The sequence below is a fragment of the Amaranthus tricolor genome, chromosome 9 (genome assembly GCF_026212465.1).
Source record: "Amaranthus tricolor cultivar Red isolate AtriRed21 chromosome 9, ASM2621246v1, whole genome shotgun sequence".
In the NCBI taxonomy this organism is placed as follows: domain Eukaryota; kingdom Viridiplantae; phylum Streptophyta; class Magnoliopsida; order Caryophyllales; family Amaranthaceae; genus Amaranthus; species Amaranthus tricolor.
The window spans coordinates 11,371,519-11,390,425 of record NC_080055.1 but is presented as its reverse complement, the minus strand read 5'-3'; the positions used below and the strand labels follow the sequence as shown (position 1 = coordinate 11,390,425).

The 18,907-nt window shown below is 34.2% G+C and overlaps 1 protein-coding gene across 2 annotated transcripts; it reads left to right on the top strand.

Annotated features, from left to right (window-relative positions):
- The first annotated feature begins 48 nt into the window (after positions 1-48).
- LOC130823783 (uncharacterized) lies at positions 49-18,907 on the top strand. 2 transcript variants are annotated; one of them, XM_057688552.1, is made up of 15 exons: positions 49-268; positions 397-475; positions 1,531-1,644; positions 2,891-2,988; positions 3,073-3,156; positions 3,268-3,401; positions 11,422-11,494; positions 11,596-11,641; positions 11,720-11,829; positions 12,555-12,662; positions 12,740-12,790; positions 14,815-14,876; positions 15,429-15,756; positions 17,061-17,819; positions 18,138-18,907. In XM_057688552.1, exons 1-14 carry the CDS (start codon positions 194-196, stop codon positions 17,763-17,765), a joined length of 2,067 nt encoding a protein of 688 aa, XP_057544535.1. In that variant the 5' UTR covers positions 49-193; the 3' UTR covers positions 17,766-17,819; positions 18,138-18,907. The 2 variants fall into 2 exon arrangements, with proteins under 2 accessions (XP_057544535.1, XP_057544536.1); XM_057688553.1 differs by having other exon boundaries at positions 18,128-18,903.

Sequence of the window (18,907 nt, the reverse complement as noted above, 5' to 3'; positions counted from 1 at the left end):
TTTGAAGTGAAATTGATGGCCTAATTTATATGAGTTCCTTGTTCATCAAAACATTACATTCCATTCCCAGGGCAGCATCGCAGTCAAATAGTGGCCGCTTTTTTTTTTCTCTTTTCTTTTCTAAACACAGGTATCTTCTATCTCTTTCATGGGCCATGGCGGCATGTGGATTTGGAGTGTCCCATCTACATGAATGAGTTTAACAATGGCGGCAGTTCTCAAACTAAGAGGCTCTTTTCATAGACTCAAACCTCTTTTGCTACACCAGGTTGTTCTTCTTACTATTGTAGGATTATCTCTCTTCTATCTTCCTTTTGTTCTTTCGGGCATTTCATCGAACACTTTCTAGACATTTCTTTTTCACATTTATTAATTTTTAATACTCTTTTGTTTCAGAGATTTTGTCACACATTTGTTGATGGTTGTTCGGAAGCTGATTTTTTTGACGAGCTTGGTCCTATAATGGCTTCCCCCGGTAACAGCCCCCCTTTTTTTTTTTTTTGTTTTTTTTGTTTTTTTTGTTTTTGATAAACATTTTAAGAAATTGAGTATATATTGCAAGTAATTGTATTGTATCAAATTACAGAGCTTTATGTTCATTGATATAAGCTATGTTCTCGGCATTGTTTATGCAGGCATGTCTTGCTTTACTTAATGTTAACTGAATTGGGTTGGAAGATTTTATTTAGGGCCTCATATGTTATAAAGAAAATGTGTCAATCATCATTTGTATAACCAATGCCATAATGCTAAAGTAGTTTATTAAAGGTACATTAGACTTAATGACAATAATGTCATGAATATCATAAAGTGTAGATACCGCTGTGATGATCTTTTTTGGTGATGAGGAAAATTAGATATATTACACTAAAATTAATTAGGTAGAGGTTATGGCCCCAACGCATGTGTTAGAAATTCCCATTTAATTGAAAAGACGCTTCTTTTAGTCCTCATATATCTCTGTATATAAGGAGGCATAAGGGAGAAAAGAGTAAAGTGTGATGAGGTGATATGTTTTTATAGGATTGTGTTATCTTCAATGAGGCTCGCGCCTAGCAGTGTATGCCTACGCATAGGCTCCAAGATTTGTATTGCCTTTGTGCACCCTAGCCCTTTTAAACATCGGTGTTAAAGAGCAGGATTACACTATGATGTAATTTAAGATAAAAACAATTTTCAATTCACTACTAATATATTTTGTGGGCCCTCTCCCATAAAAAAAAAGCTTTATACGTCAGTTATGATCTTTCTTTTGCTTAGCTTAACTAGTTTTGAGGTTCTTTATTCAGTATATAGCTACATGATATTGCTTCTGTATGAGCTTAAGAATGAAATAAATGCAATTGAATGGATTTTCTTCATTTCCTATTCGTAATATACAATTGACTCATAATTAACGCAAATGATTAGAGCTTTAAGAGTGAGAGGAATGCAATTGAATGAATGTTCTTCATTTCCTATTCGTAGGATACAATTGACTCATAATTAACACATGTTAATTAATCATTTCCTATTTATATCTTGTCATAGGTGATGCTCCAGACACTTCAAAATGGAAAAAGATGGATTCGACATCCAAAGGAATAATACTGTCCAAGATACCATATGCACCAAAGACTGTTGTTAAGCATCTAAAAGATGAAGGTTCTTTATTGCTTTTACTTGATTTGCTTCTTAGTTTTGTATGTATTTAATAGCTTTTCAATATATCTTCTTATTTCCATGATTAGTAGATACATATCTACATCAATACGAATGATAAATTAATAACAATTTCATAACAAAAGACTAAATGAGAATACGAAAGCTTTAATCTGATTTCATGACAAGCTTTTTTTCCCACTATAAGAGTACAACCTTATAAGTGAAGACTAGAAGTTGAGGCGAATAGGCTAATTTTTCCAACCTTTAAAGTGGAAACAAAAAAAGAGATCTTGTAGCATATTATCTCTTCATCTCGTGCAATATTCAGTTACTTAGGGTGCATATGGCAAGGCATTTCAAGCTAGCTAAAGGAAGATTGCACCTATTCCTTAATAGCTAAGAGTAACTTTAAAGCTAGTTGAAAATAAATGGTTACTCCAACAAGAACATTGGCTGAATAATTATGGATTTTTTTGTTTCCATTCCTTGTATAACTAGAAATTTGTTTTCCATTTACTTATTTACAAAGCCACATGGTTCCATTCTTTTAGCTATTTCAATACCTATTCTCACAAGATTTGTGTTTCACTTTTGATGTATATACTGAGTTTTTATCTTTGCCTTCACATCTTTAGACAAATATAAGTGTGATATCAACATCACTTTTAAAACTATAAATGAAAATTTTTTGGATAAATACTCTTCTGGCCAATGGCCGATGATCCTTCCTTTTATACTCTTAGGTCAGGCTCATTTGGGATGAGGTACTTAATGATGAAGTTTTTTTTTAGGATGCATAGGAATATCATTGGATTGTTAAAGCATTTATAAATGCGTGTTCTATCTCGTAAGAACATGCCATATTTCCATATGTTTTCTAGTCTACATTTGTCAAAACTTATTTTCTAGAGTACATGCCATATTTGTATACTTTACTAGCATACATTTGCTTAGGCGGAAGTAACTTGGCATTTGGTTGATATAATAAGGCACTGATCATAGAATAAAAACAAGGCCGCATCGCATTGCATCGGCCGCGTTGTAAAGGTTTTCAAAACAAACAAACCGATGTTTCCCACATTGTAAAGGTGTAAAAAAACCGCGTTTTGGGCCGCTCTAAGGGATACTTATGGTTTTGACCGATATTTAAACATTATGATAACCGCATCACTCCCGTTACCGCATCAGCGGTCCGTTACCGCGATCGCAACCGTTACCGCATTTTTACTATATGGCACTGATGCAGGTTATGATGCTTTTTTGGTTGGTGGATGTGTTAGAGATTTACTATTGAAGAAAACCCCCAAAGATTTTGATGTGGTCACAACAGCAAGCCTCAAACAAGTATTTGATATTTGGTTTGGAATTTTTTTTTAAGTTTCATTTATGTAGTATTCATTTGTAAATTTCTTCAATTGGTCTTTGTAGGTCAAGAAAAAATTTCCTCGTGCTTTTATAGTGGGTCGGAGGTTTCCAATTTGTCTAGTTCATGTTGGAGGATGTGAAATTGAGGTTTGTAAACTAATATCTGAGAATGTATTTGTTTAAAATTGACAATTGAATGTTCTGTGTTCTTTTCTATATTACTAATTTCACTATTTTTCTTTATCTTTTTGCTTCGAGGTATCGAGCTTTAAAACATCAAAAGACCATGAAAAGGGAAATAACGTCTACTTATCTAAAATGCCGGAAGGTTATGATGAAAAAGATTTCTTGCTCTGGAGAAATTCTTTGCATCGAGATTTTACAGTCAATAGGTATTTGTCATTTCCATTTCTCTATGCTGCTGGGCTTGCAATTTTGCCAAGAATAACCATGTCAAGACATATATAAAGGATCAAGTTTTGGTTTTTCTTATATTTTGGTCAAAGATATTTGAGCGTCCTTAATGAATTACATGACCATCTTAGACCTTTGAAGTACCATTTATGGGTTTAGTTTTATATCGTTTGCTTGAAACAAACTGTGCAACAATTGATCCTAAATTGCATTGAATTTCATAGTATGAAGAAGAATGCCTAAAGGGCAAAGATGCTATAGATGCAAGTACATTCCTCTTTCCTCAAAAAGAAAAAAAAAATGTGTTTTTTGGCTGAAGAAAGACGCGTACTCTTATGTGTATTACATTAGGTTAAGAGTGGTGGAAAACATATTTAATCAATATTATATTTTATAATTGTAATTTACCTTAAGTTTGTACATCATTTTTCTCTTTACTCTTTAACTAACCATATGACCGTGAGAATTACATTAACAACGACTAATCTTCTTTGATGTAACGCCTACTAAAATCACACGACACCTATAATCTAGTCATGGTCAATCATTCATAATCAAAGTTCGAGTTTGATTTGATTGCTTAAATAAAGTGTTGGAGATTCTAATCATATACGCGAGATGAAACAAATGCTACAAACACCGACTATTTTTTGTTCTTTTTTCCCTTTCCCATTTCATAAGCCTCAAGTGACGATCTCTTTTTTTTTCTCTCTCCTTTTCCTCATGCTTCTTCTTTTGTGATGTTCTATTTTTTATCTTTTACGTGTCATTAGGCATGGCCACGGTCCGGGTTGGGCCGGTTCCGTTCCGGTTCCACCCGGTTCCGGTTCCATTTGGAACCTGTCGCGAACGGTTCCGGTTCCGGGCGGTTCCAAACGGTTCCTTGGCGGTTCCGGCGGTTCCAACTCGCGGGACGGGCAGGTTGGACCATCGGTTCCATTTTTATTTTTCCTTTAAATATTATATAATATAAAAATACTATAATATTGCGGACGTACCTTTGATGATTACTTGATTATTAGCGAAATTCATTGCTTGCCAAGTTGTCATCGTTATTAAAATATTTACTAAAAAGAATGAAAATAATAAATTAATAAGAAACGAATCAATGATAATGTCGATAAAGATGATTAATAAAAAAAGAGGGAGAAAATGGACTTGAACCTAGTACCCAAAGGAATACTAAGCTGCCTACGTATCCCGAAGGAATCAAAGCCCACGTAGTTCTTTGTCATACCTTTTATTTGTAGTTGTTGAATGTTGATTTATCGTTGTCCGATTGATCCTATTCGTCTTCGTCATCATCATGTGGTTGGTTAGATGCTTCCGCTGACTCTCCTCCTGACGATGATGCAGATGTACCATCATCATCCATAGATCATCATCATCGCATTGATCATCATCATTCCTTAGTCCTTGTGTTCGAATCTCCGCTTGATCCCAATCTTTCTTGCAAACACATATTTGAATACTATATGGAGCAAGATGAGATCTCTTTTCGTCTAAAACTCTTCTACCTGCACTAAAAGCAGACTCTAACGCAATCGTAGAAGCAGGAATTGCAAGGATATTCTTTGCAATTCTCGATAATATGGGGAATTTTATTGATTTTTCTTTCCACCACTCTAAAATACTATAGCTACCTTAGTCAATTTCAAAGTAATGTTTAAGATAATTATCTAATTCTAAATATGCAGTGGAGGGTGAAGAAGAAGATGATCCTACAAAACTATCATCTTGGCTCATTATATTAGCTATTACGGAATTATAATAAGAGGGATGTGCCGAGACGTTAGCACGCCTAAACGTATTGCGTTTTGGGTTATATACACTAGCATAGTAATCATAAAGTTCTGCTAAAAGTTTTTTACAAGTTCCAACATAATTATGTACATCACTAGGCGGGCGATCTAATGATTGGTAGTAAAATTCAATTACTTTAGTAAGGACTTCTGTTTTAAAACATGGGTCTAAAATGGTTGCAAATCCATAAATATAAGGAAAATCGGTAAAATATGTCTTCCACTTATCCATCATATCTGCAAGAATCGGCTTTAAATATGGGTTAGTATCATCATGCGTATGTTTAAGAAGGTGATAAAAAATAGTAATACACTCACTTATTACTAAGTGGACGTTTGGTTCGTAAACATATGAAAAAATCTTAGTTGCGTGGTCATACGCTTCTAATAATATTGTACACCTATAGCTAGTTCCCATGTGTCATCAGTTATATAACTATCTTTACTCTCACTATAAAGTTGTGTCATAACTGGACGATAAGCAATTGCTTTTCTTAATAAATCGTTGGTTGAGCCCCAACGTGTAGGAGTATCTAATGACCAATACACTTTTTTAGTTGATATTGGTCACATAATTGCTTATATCGTCTCTTTATCTGTCCAATTCTAAGCCACTTCACTATGTCTCTAATTGGATCTAATAAATTGCTTAATTGTTTTATACCTGCTTGGCAAGATAAATTAACTATATGAGCACAACAACGTATGTGTAATAAGCTACCCCCAAGGATAAAACTAAATGCAGGTTCATTATACAAAAGTTCCATAAATTTAATGTTAGCGGTTGCATTATCGGTAGAACAACAAAATATCTTATCTGATAAGTTCCATTCTCTACATATCTCTACTAATCTATATTTTATGTTTTCACCCGTATGTCTTTCTAGCATTGCCTCAAAAGCAATTATTCTTTTTTGAATAATCCAATTTTGATCTATCCAATGTGCTGTTACACACATATAAGATTCTAAATGTGGGGAGCAGACCAAATATCAATTGTTATGCTAATCCTACCATTAAAAGATTTAAACATTTCTACTAATTCATAGCGCATTGTTTCATATAATTTAATTGTGCGTCGTTTAAGCGTGCTCCTAGGGATTGCTCTATATTGTGGTTGCAAACTTTTTCTAGTGTAACGCTCGTATGCCCTACTTTCACCATGGTTAAATGGCAATTCATCACAAATTACATACTTAGAAAATTCATCAATCATATCATTACGATTATATTTAAAAGGCATACCTGTGCTGGGAATGTCCCACTTTCGGCTTCCACTTGTGGTCCCGCTACCGCTTGCTGCATGAGTTTCTTTTGTGATTCCATGCTTCTTTGCCAAATGTTTGTTAAAAGATCCCCTACCACCACCTAACACGTATTCACAAAACACAATAAATAATTTTTTATAAAATATGAATATATAATGTATGTATAAAAAACTGAAAAAGTATTTACCTCTGGCGAAATTGTATGAAACTAAGGGTTTTACTCCTTGACTTTCACAAATTTGACAAGTGCATAAGAAAACATCTGGATTGTCGGTTGGTTCTTTTGTAAAATACGACCACACATGTGAAACAGCTCTACCACTAGGAGGTGACATTGCCGGAAAATGTTGTCTTACTGGTTCATCTTCATCTAAATTTAAATATAAAGACATACTCAAATACCACGATATATAAATAAATAATAATTTAAAATTTAATCAATTTGAAGAATAAAATTATAAAACTAACCGATAATTTGGAAATTGACTCGTTTACCACGAGCTTGTCTTTGTTGTTGTTGTTGTAGTTGTTCTTCATGTGATCTTGTTGATAACTGTCGAGATATATGTATCCTAGTAGGGGTCGTTGGTTCCTCTTCTTGTTCTTCTTCTTCATCAATTTGTATTTCTCTTTCCACTTCTTCTGCATAATTATGTAATTTTTGGTCGTACCCTTCTGGGTAATTTGGTTCATAATTATAATTACTAATCGAAGGTGTTGTTGATACCGACGGAATTGGAGTGGCCTTTCTTTTGGAGCTAAAACCTCCCAATGATTTTGCCACTTTAATAACTTTTTTAGAGGTTTTTTTCAAAAAAGAAGACATGATTGATAATATTGAAATAATAATAATAGAATTAAGAAATAAATAATTAATTAATAGACTAATTATGTAATTAATTAAATTAAAAAATAATTAAAAGACTAATTATGTAATTAAGAGAATAATTGCGTAATTAAGTGATTAAGTAGAGAGAGTAGGAGAAGAGATGAGTTGTGAATGAAAATGATTGAAAGTGATGGGTATTTATAGGAAAATTTGCAACGGCTAGTTTTCCGGTCTGGTTCCATGGAACCGTTGAGACGGTTCACCCGGACCGGTCCCGGTTCCAACCCGCGGTTCTTAGGTCTGGTTCATGCAATTTTTTTCCGGCGGTTTCACGGTTCCGACAACTTTTTTTCCAGCGGTTTCACGGTTCCGCGGTTCGGGCCGGTTCGGAACCTGTCGCTAACGGTTCCGGTTCGGTTCCGGGTAACCCGCTCCGTGGCCATCCCTACGTGTCACTTTAGGAATATGTAATAGACTGGATTCTTCATCATTCCAGAATATTAGTTGTAAGAAAAACAAAAGCAATTAGTGAAATGTAAATTTGGATGTATATTTTGTAATTCAAGATTACAATAGAGGATAGTAAAGGTAAAAATATTACAAGCTACGAGGGACTTGCACTTTTCTAAGACATGAGAATAAAGCTTTCTATATGTCAATACCAAATATTTCGCCCTTTTCTATTTCCCCTCATCCTTATTTATACTAATATATTCTATAACTAACTAATACTAAAATACCCTTTCATCCCATATATCACATTACCAACTGCTTGAAGTTCCACCTTGTCCTTAAGCGGATAGAAGATGGCTCGAGCTGTAACCAATAAGGATTTTGGTTAAAAGTTGAGGTTTGCAAAGAACAATTGGTCTTTCAGAATGAACGAGTAAAGGAGAAAATATTATGTGCAAAATTAGGCTTAAAAATTTTGGGTGCCAAAAAATTTTTTTGAAAGAGTCTGGACGGGCCACTCTATTCCGGCCCTAGAAAAAAGATGTAGAAGCTTTTTTTCTCCTTAGAAGACAAATGTTCACATGCTTTGAATTGGAATGGCATGCTGACAACTCACATATCATATAGGTGGGGCCCTTTAATCATTTTGATGAGGTTAATTATTTAGTGCACTAGTTATACTCACTCATCAACATTTTCGACATTCCCAATACCTCCTTCAACCAAGTCTCCATCTCTTTTCACTTTTCACATTTTTCATAATTGTCGACAACCCTGAGAGTTTTTAGCTTACCACCAAACTTGCAAGTTGCAACTTCACAACTTTCCTAGGTAGCCATTCCCTTGCAAAGCCATTTGTCATTCTCGTCTTCTTTCTTCTTGGCAAGATTATGTTGAGTATCATCAACACCTTATTTTCGGACCAGTTTCCCTTGCTTTGTTTTCTGGCGGTATTCCTCGACAAATATACCTCAACCATAGTAGCCATCACTTGTCTCCTTCGTTCCCTTTAGCAAAAAAATGTTAAAGGCGTCTACAGTAGCCTTGTCAATGAGTGAGCAACCCGTATTTATCTTCCTGATCTTCCTTTTTTCGGCTACATCTCTAGGTGCCTTCCACCATCTCTCTCTCTCTTATAAGTCTCCCTTATTTTTTGTTTTCTTTTCTTCTTATCTCTCTTTTCTTGTCTCTTAACTCTATATTTTTGCTTATGGTTTTTTTGACCAAAATACCTTCATTGAGATAGGATTCTGGCACACCTTCCTTGTGATTGTAGTGATATCAACTTCATCACTATGATTTCACTTTTTCTCTCGCTAAAGCCTTTAACAATGGAGGAAAGATTCTTTTTTACAACAATCTTCTCTACTATTTGATTTCTGAAGTTCACTCTTCTCCATGGTTAAACCATTTTCTCTCTTCACTTGCACCTACATTAGCGAGTTATTTTAATTAAAATTACCCATAAATTGAAATTTGTGAGTGAGATCTTTCCTATTCTATCTTCGAATTATTCTGAGATGGCTATACTTTCTTTCTCTAGAGCCATTTTTACACATCTATCTGCTCGCACGACCTCCTCTTCATTTCTTGCATATTAAATAGCCTAATTGTTTTCTTTCTTCTTGAAAGAAATCTTGTAAGATTTTGAATCTTGAAACATGTTCTCAACCGTCTCTTTCCTAAACTCTTCAAGGTCCTCGCTTACTTTCTTTTGCATTTCTGTCGTCATATTGTTATATTATTGCTTCAGAAATTCATAATACTCTTCTTTTGTGCTAATTGCAATTGCTTCCACTGAACTAATCTTTGTGTCAGACTCAAAGATTTCAGCTGCTGCAATAACATACTGGTCTCCTGGGACCGATTTGCTTTGATATTAGTTGTAATAGACTGGATTCATCATCATTCCAAAATATTATTCGTAGAAAAATATAAGCAATCAGTGAAATGTAAATGGATGTATAATTCTGTGATTCAAGATTAAAATAGAGGACAGTAAAGGTAAAGATACTACAAGCATTCACGAGGCTTGCACTCTCCTAAGACATGAGCATAAAACCCACTAAATGTCAATACCTAAAATTATGCCCTTTCTCGTTTCTTGTTATTCTTTTTTATTCTAATATATTCTATAACTAACCAATACTAAAATACCTAAAAATCCCTTTATCCTATATATCACAGAATGCTTATATTTTCATTTTTAGAAGAGACAAATTGAGTTAGAGATAGGGCTAAAAGAAATATAAATTGTGGTTTTTGTCTGACTTGGCTCAGAACAGGTGTGCTGACTCGGATTTTCAGTTTACCGATCCGAAATCACGTGATATTGGACTTTATATTAAAGCACCATACCACACTAAAGTACTATATTGCTTGAAAAAAAACTTCACATTGTTTTCATCGACTTGGAAAAAGGAACCAAGAGAACTTTTGTGGACAATGACAAAGAAGGGTATCATATTAATATAGTGCAAGATATGTATCGAGAAGTGAAAAGAATATTAGGACATGTGGAGAGGCGACAAAGGTTTTCCCATTACAATTAGCTTTCACAAAGTTTTCACCGTAATCACTTGTTTACAGTGATGAGATAATCGTTCGGGTCAAGTAGACGTGCTTTAATGCATGTCATTAGCTAACGATATCATTTTAGTTGATAAGACAGGAGATGGGGTAAGTTAGAATGTTGGGGACAAGATTCGAAGTCACGAGAACTTAAATTAAGCTGGAGTAGGATGATGTACATTAAGTGTCACTTTAGCACAAAAGAGATAAGTAGAGACATTATAAAGCTAAAAGAGAAAGAAAAAAGCTTCAAGTGGATCCTTAAATTACCCAGGGTTAATATTTAAGTACAACATGCTAGGACTTTGAAGAGTTGAGATTAAAAGAGTATGAGGATGTTTTAAGAAGCTTAAGTAAAAGTTAACTAATGGAGTGAGTTTAGACTGATATTAAAAGGCTCCGCTTTGCAAAACTGAACTTGTCGGTCTTTATTTGTTATTGTACTGTTTTTGAACTTATTTCTTTTGAAATTATTTTTATATGTCAATTATTTGAACTTATTGGCCTTGATCTAAACTTATGTTCCTTGAAGTATAGAATATAACTTAATATAATAGAATGGAGGTGGAGGATCTTTGTAGACAACCACGGGAGATATATTCTTAGACCATCTACCTCACCGGCTTACTCGATCATTTAATGGGATTAACACTTTGGCATCAAATTTAATTAAAGAACCTCTAAGAGCACATATTGGAACTGATATATTGGTTCATGTAACCGATTCTAATCTTTTGGGATTAAGGCTAATTGTTGTTGCTATTGTTGTTGTTATTGTTGTTGTTGTAAGAGCACAATTAAATGCATATTTATTCTGAATAATGCATGGCTTAAGAATTGAGTACAAAATAGTTCATGTTTCTTTACTTGCTATGTCAACGTTCTTGGGTGCAAGTCAATTACACAAATACTATATTGGATACTCTTTCCTTAGGTCGGCTAACAATAACAGCTTGTACTTTCTAACTTCCTCTTGATTCTTTTAATTGTTTTAGTGAGATGGATTCTTGGAGTCTTATTTTATGCATGGATTTTTACGATAAATTAACTATGTTATTCTTTTGCTTGTAAGCAGTTTCTTCTATGATCCATATGCACACAAAATTTATGATTATTCCAATGGAATGGAAGATTTGAGTGCCAAGAAGGTGCTTTATATTATATTTTTAAGTTGTTGCTTTGTTTTATATGTTATGATTGGTTGATTGATTTCTTGTTATTATGATGTTTCTTGATCTTATTGTCTCAGCTACGAACTCTAGTCCCTGCTTACTCGTCATTCCAAGTGGACTGTGGTAGGATTTTGATACTCTGGCAAAACATTAAAGAACTTACAAACATTTTTTTATTTAAGTTGAAATCTTGTTATGCAGTTAGAATTTTGCGGGGAATCCGAATTGCCGCTCGTTTAGGATTCTCATTTGCAAAAGACACGGAGAAAGCAATTCACAATTTCCATGATTCTGTTAAGACTTTGGATAAGGTATTGGAAATAGGAAATTTGATGGCCAGCCTTGGTTTTTTTTTTATCATCGGCTACTTTTTTGCATTGATGCCTTTCAGACCATTTTAATAATGCAACCTTTAAAAAAGCAATTGATATGTGGGTTTTTAGTTTTTCTACTTTCACTTCACTTCAAGAAGATTATTTTGGTTCCTTTTGGGTAATACACAAAATCTTTCAGAAAAAAAGATTATTTTGTGATTTTAGGCGTGGGCGGTGGGCCCGGTGTAACTTACTCCTATCACTATTTGTTATCAACAAATTTTAGCATTGAGAGGATATAGTTGCTACAGATCACTTAATAGGTCAAAACACTGTTGAACAGAGATATCTGTTAAAGACACAAAATAAATGAATTATTTTTCATAAGCCCTTTAGAGGAAAAATGTAAAAGACAAATCTCAAGGTAAATGTTAGATTCCAATGCGCGCACTGCAAACCAACACGTGAATTGATTACAAGTACTCACCACGACTCGGGAAATTGTCCAATCTATTAACTTTTGAATTTCATTTTAAGTTGGATTTTACTGGCTGTGAAGAACACCATTTTATCTCAAAAGAAATGTCAACTAAGTTGTTTTTTCTTTATAAATAAATTCGAGGTGATTAATCATTGTAGTTCCTTCTAAACGCGCCTGGAATGCTTTGTTTGTTTTTGATTGACTTACAATATTTTCTTCTATTGACTCTTGAGCTTCCCAGAACAGGTTAATGCGGGAGATGAATAATCTGTTTTCATATGGAGCTGCTCAGTCTTCCCTTCTGCTCCTAAAGCAATTCAATCTTTTTGATTTATTATTTCCATTCCATGTGAGTCGTTAAAATACTTTTTGAGCAGTGCTTTTAATCATCCTTGTGACAGTGTCTGATTGTTTAATGTTTTCCAGGCTGGTTACCTTGCTGATCAGTCTGATGGACAAACTCCAGTAATGTTGATGGTAAGTTTACAATTGAGCGAGGAGTATTCAGAGAATACCAAATAGGATTTAAAATTAATTGCTTTCTTCTCTGGTTGTAACAGTGTTTCATACTTTTTTAGTTTAGAGAATTATGATCTTTTTTAGAATTATAGTCAAAAAAAGAGAAAATTGGCAAAAACTACCTAATAAAATCCTTTTATCAAAAACTACCTAATAAATTTTTAGCTGTCTAAAGCTACCTAATAACTTTTTTTTTGTCAAAAGTTACCTAATGAAAAATTTTTTTTTAAAGACTACCTTATACTGTTTTATGTTTTTGTCAAAAGCTACCTTTAAAAGTAGTCTTTCACAAAGAAAATCTTTGATCAGGTCTTATTTCACAAAGAAAATTTTTTAAAGGCAGTTTTTGACGTAAAAAGTTTAATGCTAATGAATGGAAATCAATATCTGGTAGTCTTTCACAAAGAAAAACAATTTAAACTAGGTATTTTTTGACAAAAAAAAAAGAAATTTATTAGGTAGTTTTTGACAAAAACATTTGTACTAGGTTGTTTCCGACAACATTCTCTAACAAAAAATAATTTAGATACTTAATTTTAAAGGCCTCATCTTTAAATAATCATATTTTAATGGTCTGACCCCTTACCTTTATATTATATAGATTCGGCCTTTGTATTACATTTTTTTTATGGACTTTTCTCTCTTGGTAACCTGAAGTAGTATTTTATTCCAAAAAAAGGGAAAAAAAGAAAATTTTTTCAATGTGTCACATTTTAATTGCTTTATAGTTTATTTTAATTAAAACAACGACAATAATGTTAGAGCCTTAATCTCAAAAGATTGAGGTAGGTTAGATGAACCAATATCCCCTTCCCCTTTTCCTTCCCCTCGTCGTTTCTCATTTCCGGCACCATACGTAAAACACCATTTCTGGTTTTTAAACAGTGGTAGTTGAATGTTTTTTGCATCCAGCAGCCAATGATGAAAAAAATCAAAGCTTTTTGTTAGATATAAGTATAAATTTACCAAACTCAAAGCTTTGAATAAAAAAAGCTTTATGTTTATCTTTAAAGTTCATCTTTGATAGCTATATGGATTTTCACATAAGTCATAAGTATGGATATGTTGTCATTATAAACCTCTTATTGCCATTATATTGAAGGTATGTCCATCAAACCTTTAGCAATTAAAATTAAAAGATTCATATTTGTTGTTCTTTTCCTTTTGGTTATGGAGGTTTCCTTTTAATTATAGTTATGGAGGTTGAATTACCATTGATGTGTAGATTGTTATTTTCTTTTCTGTTTTAAGTCGATACTTTTTTTTTGTTTTATTTTTTTATAAAATAGAAACAAATCAAAATGTGACACATGACTGCTTTTTTTTAAAAAAAATTATAAATGGGGTAACTTGTTTAACCGGTAAGAGGTTACTTAGATTTGTTAATGAAATATTGAGACAAAGTTCGGATCTTTTGAATATAAATGAAAGGTCGGACCAAAGATGACAACCTAAAGTTCGGACCTTTAAAATGCAAATTTCCAAATAAATTAGGTAAGGACATTTTGTGGTGACTTGTGAATTCTGATCAGTTACTGCGCACTTTCTTGGATCTATATTTATGTTAGACATATGAAATCACTTTATGTTTATTATGACAGTTTCCATAATTCTCTTATATTGTAGTGGTTAAACTTAAGTAAAAGTTATGTTGATTTAATAAACCAACTGTTATTTGTAGATCTAGATTGAATCAGTCTATCAGTCTGATCCAGATTTAGGAATAGTATATTGAATATATAGCTAGTAGAAACTAGAAATTTACTAGGTTTGATAGCCATTTTTAGTCATAAGTTTTCAGTGGCATTGATTGTGTACTTAGTTTTTTTGAGTTAGGATGCTTAATTTCATCCTTTAGAACTTTGTGATTGAACATGCATTTTTCTTGCAAGATGTTGATTGTTGAGAGATAAAGGCAAAGTTTATCGTTGTGTGTTATTCTTCCTCTAATTTGGGATCTTATTTTTTTTTTTTTTTTGCAGAAATTGTTTTCTAGTCTGGATAGTGTCGTTTCATTGGATCAACCCTGTGATTCTACCTTGTGGTAAGTAACATCTTTTTTCTTTTTTTTTTTTTGAAAAAATATACTTGGGCTTTTCTATTCTGATCTCTAGGTGGTTAACCTTGGTGAACTTCTGACTCTAGTGGAGATTGGTTGGATGAATTTTGATTAATGTTCTTTACTGCTAAATACAATTATGACTGCTGCTACTTTTCAGGCTATTTTGAGACGGCATTTTAGTCAAAATTTTCAAGAGGCTTTGATATTTCTCTTTCTTCTACTGTCATGTAGGGTTTATAAGCTGTTTTGTGGCTTGGCTCTACACTGAATCTACTTAAATATTACTGTGATCACTTTTCAACTTAAGTGCCTTTGTGGATGTCATTAGTGCAATGGACTATTGTAGGAGAAGGATAGTTTGGATCTTGACAAGAAAAACGGTAATTCATAAATGTCAGAGAGAGAGAGAGAGAGAGAGAAAGGGGGGGGGTGCTTGTTGGAGTTAGGGAGAAGAGAGGACTGGCAAACTTGTCAGGTTGAAGGTCTACGCAAGCTGAAACTTGAATGTATGAATTTTACATTTTTGTGAAACAGGATAAGCTTGATGGTTTTCCACCTTGCATTGGCCAATCATCCTCAAGACGCTCATACAGTTTGGATTTTGTCTTGTCTTCTATACCACGGTACCTGGGTCAAAGGTGTGAAAGCGGCCAAAAAACACTTTGGAAAGCACGTTAATTTTTCTCCAGAGATCACAGATTCCTTTGATGATGTAGCAGATGTGAAACTTGCACAAAAAGTTTCTGATTTTGCTTCTATTATCCTGGACTATACTGACGCTTTAACAGATTCTAAAAATCTTCGTAAGATCGTGCTTCAAAACGATGTGACAAGACTTTCTCACTCACCCACCATTCCTCATGTAAGTACTTCTATTTCTTTGTGCGATTCATTTTCCATTTATGGCTGTTTTTTTTGGTTTGCGTCACTAACAATTTTCATTTGGTATCTCTTTTTGTTCTAATTTCAGAATTAGATAATCCTCTCTTATATATTAATTGTACCCTGGATCTCTAGTTGACTCCCACTCAATCCCATCACTACGCCTACTTCTCTCCACACCTCCCTCTTTACTCCATTGAAGGCTGAAGCACCACCATTAGCAGACTGTCTAATCCCTAACTGCACCACCACCCCCACACAATTTGACACTCACCTCACACTACATCAGCCCTCTCAGACCGTGCTGTCACCCCACTCTAAGCCAAAGCCACTTAACTAGACACACCATACCCTGACTCACATCCATCCCTACCCAGATCTAAGACCACTGCTTGCTCGCCTCTCCTTGTCTTTTCTCGCTGTGAATTCTGATCTGACAACTAGAAATTGGGAAATCAGATCTGCCCCGCATAATACTCATGGACATCGACAGATTTAATGGTCGAGACCTGGGAATATAATGTTTGTGGTGGCTAACAGGAATCCGGTTTTGAAAAGTGAGGGACAATGGTTGTTGGTGGCCATTGATTATGGTGGTGACTTGGTGGAGTTGGTTGGTGGTTGTGGATGATGGTAGTTCCCGTTAACAACATTTCATTAGCTTAATGTCATTAAGTGGCTCCCGCCAAGGCACGATTGGGGTCGAATGTATGCAAATCTGATCCTTGTAATAACATAGAGCTTGTTTCCGATTGATCCTTCATTGCTAACATCATCTGTAATTACGTAAATAGAAAATGCACATGATTTACTAAACAATTTTTCTATAGTTCCCGTCAGAACACACGTGGTACTTAATGTGATTTACTCGTCTTCATTTGAGTTTAGCTTCTGCAGGCTTATAAGTCCATAATTCTATGCATCTGATTTTTCTCGATTTTTGGCTGCAACTACTTCATATAATTTAACACTTTAAATTTTAAAAATTACAATTGATTTGGGGTTGATAACTGGTGTAACCTTCTTTAAAAAAGGACTGCCAGCAATCAGCATCATTACGAGGACTTTTTATTGCATTCCCTACTGCTTTCCTATATTATTTTCAATTTAGAGTAGACAGCGACACCTAAAGGTTCTGAGTACTTCTGATACTGAGTTAATAATTTGTGACAAGGTGGTTTTAGCTATTCTGAGATTGCTTCTTTTGCGTTCTTTTTCTATACTGTAATAGTATCAACTGTCTAGAGGCATTTTTGAACATTGCCTATGCATGTTGTTGTGCAGATTATATCAAAGAAAGCTAGTAGAAAAGTAACTGAAATTTTTAGCGTGCTGGTGGATGATATAAAGTCTCTGAACATGGAAAGAATTAACTACAAAATCGACTACAAATGGCTCAAGGAGGGAGCCATCACGGAGACCAGATTTGTTCTTGGCAAAATTATTATGAATACAATGAGGGATGGGATTACCCATCATCGAACCAAGCTTCTTTCAGAGAAAGATGTTTTTCATGCATCTGAGCCAAAAATTGAGCAAGTGGAGCATGGTAAGCTAAATTCAAAGGATGTCGAAAAGGTGGCACAAAATCACAAGGAAATGTCTAACATCCTAGAGAAGGTGCCCACCATGGAAAAACAACACCAAACCCGGGCTCCCAAGGAAATGCCTACCATCTTAGAAAAGGTGTCCACCTTGAAAAAACAACGCCAAACCCACACTCCCAATCAGATGTTGCATATACTAAAAAATGCCCCAAAATTGGAGAAATGGCATGATGCTCAGGCTCCGGAAAAGACACTACGTCGCAAACCGAAAGCTTCTACCAAGATGTTGAATGTATTGAAACTCTCTAATCACTTCAAAGGAGATGAAGATCTGAGTAAAAAATTCAATAAACCAGAAAAGCAGCCAACCGTTCAAGTAAGGGATCTAGATGCATCAAGAAAAACAAAGGCGACACGGAAACTATCTGTTTTGTTCAAATGAGAAGTACACGTTCTATGCTCACACCATTTACCAATGTATCTTATCACTGAACAGGTTAGTAAATTTGTTCGTTTTCTTTTTCTTTCTGGGACAGAATGTTCTCAGATGTGAGCCAAAAAAGATTTTTTTTTTCTTTTTTAAAATTTGCATTAAATTTGATATTCTTACTAATTAAATAAGTTTTCTAAGTTTTGGAAGAAAATTTTCTGGGATTTGATTCTTTGGCTTATCTCACTGATGGGGTTATCTCTACTTTAGATTCAGAATCCATAGCATTGTTTATGGAGCTGTTTTTTACATTACGAATCTTGTTTCTCCCCCTTTTCGTTGCGTGCAAGTATTCTAATTTGAACTCGTCACAGTTTTGTGCAGGATGGAGCATGCTTTGCCAAGGACAACTTGCAATGTCTATGTAGGGATCATTTCTCCTGGAGCATTAGAAATCAAAACTAAGGATCAACTTATTTTTGTAGGTGTCAAGCTGTTTTATTCAAGTTTTATGGAAATGCATAGTAAATTAATAATATTTGGGTAGAAAATGAGTGAAGACTTTATGCAACAAGTGCTGACACATAGTAGATGATCATAGAAGTAATACTCATCTTAGTGTTGATAAATGCAATGGCCATCCATATTAGTGAATAGAAGTATTAGTAAGACTTAATGCAATCCAAGGAAAGGAGGTTGTCTCATGTAATTGTTGATCTGAAATAGTAACTGAAAATACACACCCTTAATCTTGGCGCAAGTGTTTGGTTTTCTTATTGGGTCAATTCACCGTAAGTATATCATTGTTCTATTTGGAAAGTTATTTGTGTTTCACAATTGTTAGAGATAGAGAGAGTATATCATTTACCATTTCACTTGATCCCCAGCTCATTGATCTCATCATTATTGATGGATTGAAATCACTTACTCATTGTACCTATGAGTTTGCTATTAAAGAGATTAACACACATTAAAACGTAGTTTAATTGTTCGGAGGATTAGACAAAAATGTTTTAATTGCGTGATTGATACTAAGAGAGAAGAAATGTGTGGATGAAAATTAAAGAAGGTGATGATCTGATGGGTTAGGATGGGTGAGGGTCTATTCGAACCTTGTTGGACCCTACTTTATTAAGGGTTTTGAATCTTTATTT